Source organism: Egretta garzetta, unplaced genomic scaffold (assembly GCF_000687185.1).
Source record: "Egretta garzetta isolate BGI_Z169 unplaced genomic scaffold, ASM68718v1 scaffold397, whole genome shotgun sequence".
Classification (NCBI taxonomy): Eukaryota; Metazoa; Chordata; class Aves; order Pelecaniformes; family Ardeidae; genus Egretta; species Egretta garzetta.
In genome coordinates this window covers 1,763,121-1,772,272 of record NW_009260493.1, presented here as the reverse complement: position 1 = coordinate 1,772,272, position 9,152 = coordinate 1,763,121, and the positions used below count along the sequence as shown (strand labels likewise).

General features: G+C 40.9%; 1 protein-coding gene across 1 annotated transcript in view; it reads left to right on the top strand.

Annotated features, from left to right (window-relative positions):
- NOX3 (NADPH oxidase 3) overlaps positions 1-9,152 on the top strand; it is a 39,754-nt gene that overhangs the window by 27,467 nt on the left and 3,135 nt on the right. The window contains exon 11 of the mRNA XM_009644242.1: positions 6,031-6,177. Coding sequence (XP_009642537.1) covers positions 6,031-6,177 — 147 coding nt within the window. The remainder of the gene's footprint in view (positions 1-6,030; positions 6,178-9,152) is intronic.

The following is a 9,152-nucleotide window of genomic DNA, read 5'->3' as shown; positions in this document are numbered from 1 at the left end:
GTTAGAACTGGCATCTTAATGAATAGCTGCCACTGAAAAAGCATCTGGGATTTTAGTAACTGAGGAGTTGAGGACAGGTTCAAATTGCCAGGAGGGATCTTTGAGGCAGAAAAAGCACTGAGAAGGGAGGGGAATAAAAATGAAAATATGTGCTAGATGTGAAAAGAAGTGTATTTGCAAACATTACCATTGTACCAGAATGATCTTTTCCACTGGAAGGAGAGCTACGTATACGCACTTTATATATGTATACTATGTATATTCTACATATATACAAGTAAAATTGTTATTATTGTCATTGCTGTTGTTATCTTAAGGGGAAAAGAACAGAATTTAACTAGGCATTGAGTGTATAGTATACCTCAGGGTGTTCATCCATAGCTTAGGTTGAACCTTGGTGAAGTGTGCCTGCAATGATAAGTGCATGGTGCCTTCTGCCATGGTTTTCTGCTATAGAGTTCCATTTTTCTGAATTTCTGTGAAATACAAAAGTATCATGATTCCTGTATGTCCTTTCTCTATATCTTGGCTTCCGTACTGGTGCAGTGGGAATAGCGGTGCTTATTTTTCACAGGTGTTATGAGGCTAAACTGCATTGGTGTTTGTAAAATATTTTGAAAGCTTGGATTAAAGGTGCTGGGGAAGTTCACAGCATTACTTAAAAAATTTAGCAGTCATCTTAGTGAGAACGATTAATCTCAGGGTAGCTCCACATTTTTTTCCCATTGGTTAAAAGCTTCCACTTGTGGTATAATTACAAATAATTTAATCTTCCTCAAAGTATTCAGCGCTCTCTTTCTGCCATGATGAGTATCATAGAAATGTCTATTAAGGAAATAAATAAGAGGTTTTTCTTTTTTTAACAACTTCGTTTTGATTTGAGTACAGCTATCATTACGCTTATTGAACTAATATTTCTTAGTGTTGCCCACATACGGTTGAGATATAAATACTCATAGCTTCCATAATGTCTGCAGCTGTATAATTTAAAAAACCCAGCAAATCAAAAAGAGTACACATTTATCTAATTGATTCTTCACAATTAAATAGCCTTAGAGCCTTCATTTCCCTATCATTTTTTGTGATGAGGAAGGGTGCTACTACTAGTCATGACTGGAAAGTTTCTACTGGCATTAGTTATGCATAAAATGATCTTTTTTTCACATTAATGGTCCCATTTTTCAGATCAATTGCTGCTGAAATTGATAAAATTGTACAGATCCATCAGATGATATTAGCAAACATCCACTTTCTCTTTTGCCCTACATAAGGACACAACAAAGGTCCTACTGAGTGTCACCAAAAATCCGTCTAGCTCAATATCCCATCTCCAACAGTGGCTGTTCATGAACACCCAGGGAAAAGTATACAGACCACAAAATCGTAAGGCGATGTGACTTTAGTGGACACCTTCTCGCCTTTGAGCAACTTGCAGTTCAGTAATGCCCTGACACAAGAGCTCCATCTCTGTGTTTAATATCCCTTAGTAGATTTTTCTTCTACGAATTTGTCTAATTGCTTTTTGAATCCATGTAGACCTTTGACAGCCACAGCAAGTTGTGGCAATAAGTTCAGCTACATAGAGTGAGGAAAACAAAAACACCCTCTTCCATTTGCTGTAAGACCGGCCGTCCCTGCCTGAGGTAACCTTCTGCTTCAAGCTCTACCCCAGCCCACAGCCTTCTCTGCAATTATCTTCTCCCAAAGACCTAAAAGCCTGGGCTCTTTTTGCTGTCAAGTGTAACCATCTTTCTGAGCTGTGTTTAAGAACAGTTTAGGTCTCTTGCTTCATATGTAGGGGTATGAATTTGAGCCTTGTCCTGCATTTATAGGAAAGGCTGCTTGCTGCCACCCTAGCTCTAAGTCAGTGCCTCGTGCAGGCTGCCAAACCCCCATCCCCTGCATGCCCTGGGTGGCAGGCATGGCTGTGCCTTAACTGTAGTGGCCCACTGGATCAATTAATTAGGCTGAGGAAGATCTCTGATCTTCCTTGGTACGCTAGAGCCCACAGGTGGTGTGGTATAGTCAGGGGCAGAAAGGACTAGGGTTTCACAGGGAGATGCCCAGCTGCAGGTGTAAGAGGATTTTGCAGGGACTATCATGTCTAAGAGGGAGCGGCAAGAGTCAGGGATGAAGGTGCCTCCCTGAGCATCCCCTGCTTCATCCCCTTTTACACCCCTTTGGTGAAAAGCTGGCTTTGCCCAGAGCTGCAGCTCTCCCTCTGTCTTCAGGGAGCAGGGAGAAACAGATGGATGGTCATCAACAGATAATTATTAATGAGTTTCCAGATGATGGAAGCTGATTTACAAAGTATGTTCTTTCACCTTACAGGAAAAAGGTATCAGAGCTCTTGCTCTTGCTCTGTTGTACAAAATTTAGGATGTGGGAAACTGAATGATAAATATGCATGCATTGCAAGGGAGCAGAGTATTCCAGAAGTAAGCAACTACTCAAACCCCTGCATTACAGATCTGATTAATAGCAAAACTGCATCTAACTCAATTTGCAAAAAGAGCACTTGGAAAATTTAAGACAGTTTACTCAGGCAAGCCATCAAGCTGATGAATGTAGTCAATGGGGGTAGGGTGGGTGGAGACTAATGAAACATAAATCTAAACCAGGTTTTTAAGGGTCCTAAATAATTGCAGTCTGTTAATACTATGAAGCTTACAAGAAAAAAATATAGGATTCAGAATAACTGTTTAATTATAGAAATGCACTGATGCCGGCTTTCTTCTACAGTTTTAATAAGGATTAATTTTATTGTGCATTTATTGTATTTTAATTATACATGTAATCTGTTGTGCTATGCTATGGGCAGTCAGTGTAAAGAAAGGAAGACTTCTTTGTAAGCACCATTTATTTTAACATATTATACTAGAAGTCCTCTTTGATCTAAGGGAAAAAGAGACCTTTTACCCGTAAGCTATCCTTCTTCACTACCTCCTTCCTTTCTAAGATTATAATCATGTCCAAAAATACTTCTTATAATGACAGTCTTTCTTCATTACCAAATGCTCTCCACCTCTAACATGTGAAAATTACAGGCAGTGCAATGGGAACCACTTCAGCAAAACCACACCAGGGATAAGTTTAAGGAATTTCTGCAGCTTCAGAAAGCTACATCCTTTCTCGAGGGGACCGTGCCAGAGGTGGCTTGACCCAACTCTGTTGGACTGGCTGTTACTGTGACAGCTAGGTCTGCAACCAGCTAAAAGCACCCCTTCAAGTTCCATAGCCTGATATCCTGGAAACCAGTCCCCCATTTCCAAGACCACATCGTCTCAACGCATTGTCTGGCTTTTCTTCCTCCTCCCCTGAATGTGCTTGGCTCCCAGTCCTGCCCACATGCTCCCAGTTGCTACCCCATGCACAATTCATTATTCATTTAGAAACACATGCCTCCTCTCCACACACATGTACTAAATATACATTTCCATAAAATGAACTGCTGAAAAGACTAGAGAAAGAAGATGATCAAGTAGATGCTGGGGGAAGAAATTTCTCACTACAGATCAACAGCCACGGTGTGATACAGACTGACAGCACTCAGTGGCCTGATTTTCGAGGTGCTGAGGATATGGAATAAGCAGGGACTTCAGGATTCAGACAGAAATATAAAGGTTAAGGCTATAAATCTTATCTAGTTTCAGTAATTTAAAATAATGCTGCTGTTGGTCACAAAAATTAAATGCTATGAAGTCAGTGTGCTTGCTTTTTCCTCATAACCTATGCCAGTGTAAATCAGCAGCAACCCCCCTTGTAAAGCAAGGAGGTTATATTTGAGGGAAAACATTGAAACACAAGGGGGAAAAGAAAACAGCCAAGATGGTTGATACTAAAGTTCTGCAGACAGTCCTATTCCTAGGCTGTAAAAATACCCTACTTAGCCCTGAATGCTTTATCTCTGTTTCCTGGGATCATACTTCATTTATATTTCTTACAGAAACCACAGATGGTCCCTAACAGTACACTCAGATCTAGGAAACATCTCAAATTACTGTTAGTCTCTTTCACCAAATCTCCAGTGAAGCATGGTGTTACCGCGTATTTTCTCCCACCACCTTACCAGAAGTCTGACAACCTAGTACATTAAATCTGTGGGAAATCTCTTTATAGCTTGCTGGTTTCTTCTCTGATTTTTCACTTTAGAAGTATCTAATATGCATCTCATCTCCCTAATCCTATGGAAAAGGGCTACAATTTCCAAATCATCAGTGCTCCCACAATGATTGTCTTGGGGACAGACCTTCCAGATTACCTTCGATATTGAGGTATAACCAAAGACAGAGGGACTGGTCAGCACAGAAGGAGACAGGCTGGAGGAAATTAAGGGCTTTTGCAACAAAATAAAAATCACAGTCACAATACAACAAGTTCCAGCCACCCCTTTGTTATAAGCTTATACGTTGTCCTCCATGCCGTTCCTTTTTCATCTGAAATTGTATATTTTTAGGCTTCCTCTATGTTTGTGAATTATTTCTTTGGAGACCCTATAAAAATAATTACACTCAACATTACATTGCCCACAGAGACCTATTCGAGGTCTGGTGCCCTCTGTTCAAAAATAGTGATGGATTGTGCGGCAAGAGCTACAGAACTCGAGTTATAAGAATTGCAGTCAGATTTGTCTTATAATTATGGTTCAGCTGGCCATCAGGGTAGTGCCTGGGCAGACGCCCAGGGAACTTCAGATGTTCATCCCCTGGGTGGTGCAGGAACTCCCAGTCTAGCCACCTACACAGCTGGACCAGCTGGAGACAAGGGACTGAGCTGAAAGCAGGGGATGGACTGTACTCCCAACCCCCTTCGCAGCACGGCACCCAGGACAGTCTTTTGTACATATTAATTAGTTAGAAGATGCTTTGCATGTAGTTAAGACAATAGATCACAATAGATCATGCACATGCTGGAGTGGTCACAATGGTCCCTGGGCCAGCTGGCTTTAAGAACTGAGCAGAAAAAGGGGTTTGGGGAGTCACACCTGATCCAGCTGAAGATGCCACAGCAAGGACTCTTGAAATAGAAACTCTCATCATCATAGGGATAGTGACTAACCTAACCATCTTGTTTGAAAGATTTCATTCCCTATGCAAGCATTACCCTATGCCAAGATCCTAATAAATTAGGTTATTCGGGTTTTTTCTTTGCTCTGTTTGTGACTGACTGCAGTAGAGGAGGAATAGACAGAAATAAGCCATAGCAATGATTAAAGCATGGAAAATCAGCCTCTCAGTGATAGATCCCAGGAATATTTGGTTTACCATAGAGAGGATTATAGGATGACTTGATCCCAGCCTCTAATTTTTACCTGGGGAACAAAACTTTAATAACAGGTTCTCCAACCCAATAGACAACTAAACCAAGATCCAGCATATGGAAGATGAAGCTTCATAGAGAGGAGGTTTGCAACCAATAGAAAACAAGTCATGGGATAGTGGTTTATTTTACCCCTTTGGCAACTTTAAAATTACAGTTTCATGTTTCTCTAGAAATTATATGCTCCAGTTTAAACAAGAAATACATTAAAAAAGAAGTAGGGGTATTCTGTAGCCGGTTTTATACAGGATATCTGACTTGGAGAACATAACTGCATCTTTTGTTGACTATATCAACTGCTATCCTATGGCATAAGGTCTTGAGAAACAGGAATTCCTTGCTTCAGTACTGAATGAAACTGAAATTCCATTTTAAACATAACTGAAAATAAATCCAGAATGTCAAAGAATAATCAAGTTATTTGCAAGAAAAGCAGGAGTTATAAGTTAAAGTTGAGATGCACTGGCAGGGGGAGATGGGACACTTGTTCATTGCCTATCTTCACTAACACACTAATATCCTCACTCAATGTTTAAGAAGAAAATGAAATTTTTAAAAGATAAAAACTACATCATCAAAATGATGTGTAATTATGTTTAAATTTACAGTGCAGAAGAGTCACATACTATGTGACTAATGAGTTGAGCCAATCATTAGCAAGTTTTATTGAAAGTTTGCTTCTTGCTAAATATCTCTACTTTTATCTGATAGGTTTATTTTTATTGGATTTGTCGAGACCCATCAACATTTGAGTGGTTTGCTGATCTTCTGTTCCATTTGGAAACAAAAATGGCTGAAAAAGGGAAAAATGATTTTCTAAGCTATCATATATTTCTTACTGGCTGGGATGAAAGTCAGGTAATAATGAAACTTTTACGAGTCTGAGTTAATGTACCTTGCTTTTCCAGTATGGTAACATATGGAACAGGAACAGCTGAATAAATGATGGATGAAACAGAGAGACAAAGAACTGTAAATATAAAGACACCAAGCCGTCTGTTTCCACCTCAACATTTAGGAAAACAGGAACAGAGAAATCGAGCCAGTGATGCTTCCAGTCCTGTATCCTGGCTTGGGCAGCGCTGGTGACCAGGTGTTTTGCAGAAAAGTGCAGAGAGCCTTTCAGGAACTTGTGAAGGGACATTTTGTCCACGTCTTTGAAACAGAGGGTTGCATAAAAAGTCTTGGTTTTGTTTACTCTTATTATTTAGTATAATTTTTGTTGTTCACATATATGTCCAGTACAGTTTTGAACCCTGCTGTGCTTAGAACATTTTGGCAACAAACTATATGGACTAATTCATGTTTGAAAATATTTTTTCTCTGGTTGACTGCAAATTTGCCATCTTACAATTTCATTGGATCATCCCAACTCGAGGCACTTAATCCTTAGACTGGGTCAATTTTTTTCAACTTCTTTAGTCTTTATCTAGACCCAGATGAGTTGATCTTCTCTCTCTCTTGTTTTTAATGGATCACTCAGATGACACTGCAATCAGTTAGGCACCTGCCAGAAAAACTCTCACAGGAAAGTCTTTGCTCTACTGTTTTATTTCCTGCTGTCTCTGTTGAATGAAGGACTGTCTAGTAGAGATTAAAAAAATAGATTTCATAGAGCTTTTCCCTTCCTGCCTCTGCTGCCACAAAAAAACCCCCACATTGTTTCTTTCTGCTTTACTTAGGGCTTCTGTCAAGTAATGAGGTATGTGCATAAAGCTGTATTCAGAAAAATCTGCTCCCACCGTGAAGTATATGGCAGTCATAGAAACCACCACTGTGCATTAGCAATATCACAGGGCATTACCTGAAACCTGTTTTGAAAGAAGCTATTGAGGAACCTAAGAAAACACAAGTTGCCCTCATCGCTCAACTGCCATCATCCCACTTCCCTCTTGGGCAAACATCAGGCCAGAAGTCAGGCAGGGAGGCAGCTGTTCTTGCTGGGACGTCTGACTCCCTTCACTTGTGTGTCCTGCACTTTTCTGAAGTGCCTCCTCCTTCTCTTCAAACCCCGTCGCACAGTCTCCTGCCAGCACTGCCTTGTTATCCTCTGCTGCTGGTTAGGTGAGCCAGGAGCATCCCTGAAGCTGTGCTGCCTCCCTGCCTACCCTGGTACTGCTCTTGCTCCTGGAGCCACCCCAGCATCCCACCTCTAAAGGGCTGTGGGGGACGAGGAATGCTTTTCAGTGGGTGCTTCTCCTACTCTGACCAAGCCCAGGGAACTGTGCTGGGTAACAGCTTCACCTTCTTCAGACATCCACAAAACTCCTTTATCTTACAGGTCTTACTTACCTTTAGTAAATTCCAGTTCATCACTCCTCAAAATTTGAGCTTCAGCACCAGTAATATTTGGACGATGCTTTACTTTACTTCTTCCTTAGCAAACAACAAAACCAACATTCTCCCCATTCTCTCCCTGTCTCACCATATAGATGGCCAGTAGTTGGTGAAGCTGAACCCAAGCAGGATGGGCAGTTTACAACTTCTAGTGCATCCTCCACTACTGGCAAGTGTTTACTCCTCAGTCATAGCATTTGTTCAATGCTTTGAGCTCTTTGTAGATTCTATGTTGGCATCAGATGGTCAAACAGATATGGCACATGCCTGCCTCTGCTTGGACAAGAAATCATGTTTCAACCTCTTGCTCCTTGCAATGCCCCCAAGATTCCTAGGGAACTTCAGTGCTGTGAGCTATAGCAAGGGCTAACACCAAAAGTTCCACTTAATGTGAACAGAAATAGCCCATCTCCTCAGTGGCATAATTTTCTGTAAACAATTAAAAAAACCTGCAGTTCCCCACCTCTCACTCCCACCAAACACTTTAAGTGCTTTCTTAGACTATTCCAAGTCCTCTGTAACATTGGCCCAAACTAACAAGAAGTTTTTTGGAAACATGACCTCTTTGTGACAACTGTGCTTGACCACAATAATTGAGTTGTTAAGCAACATGGAAGACTCATTAGCACAAGAAATATACAATATTCCCAGGAAATGGACCTAAATTTCAGCAACCACTTCTGCAAGAGATGATAATTATGCCTAGTTCATGCTAGGGCCTGAACTAAATTCAAAGCCCATTTTTTAAGTTAGCTGTCCTCTGGTAATTTCTTGACAGTGATAGTAATGATGGTAGTCTGTAGTGAAAATAAGCTTATTACTCCTACACAGTAGCAGCATGATCGGGAGAGACAGTGTTTTTGTTTTGAAATGCACCTGGGAAGTACTCAGATAGCATGGTAATGGGCGTAGCATAGGAGCTGAGAGACAGTAAATGCCCATGAAAATCAGGATTTGTTTTCTTGGCACTGGGAACTGTACAGCTTGCTTAGTTCAGTGCTTCACCTGAGCTGATCCATCTTCTATACCTGCCTCCACCTGAGGAGAATAGTCAAACCACTCAGGGTTTTACACCTGCCGAGCTGGTACATCCACTGCCTTTTCCAACATCAGCGTAATGCTCTGGACTTACTTAAGGTGCATGTAAGTGCTAATATTTATTGTCAAACTCTCTTGCAGTACACTTTGTTTCCTTTCCTAAACTCCAACTTGACCTTTAAAATGGTGACTGTCACTTCAGGATCTGCAATGAAGGAAGTATAGGGTGAGATTTCAAAGGCTGAGAAGAGGTTTAGGAATCTAAAAAGTGACTGAGGCACTTTGGCCCAGGCCAATAAAGACAGGTATTTAATCCCAACTCATTTCAAACATTTCACCTCAAGAAACTGAGCTCCTTTGAGGTCTCAGGCACTTTTGAAAGTGCTTTTTACACTTCTAGTCATTTTGTGAACTCTTGAATACTCCTCTCCCCCTCTGCCTTCTCCTCCCCTCCCCTC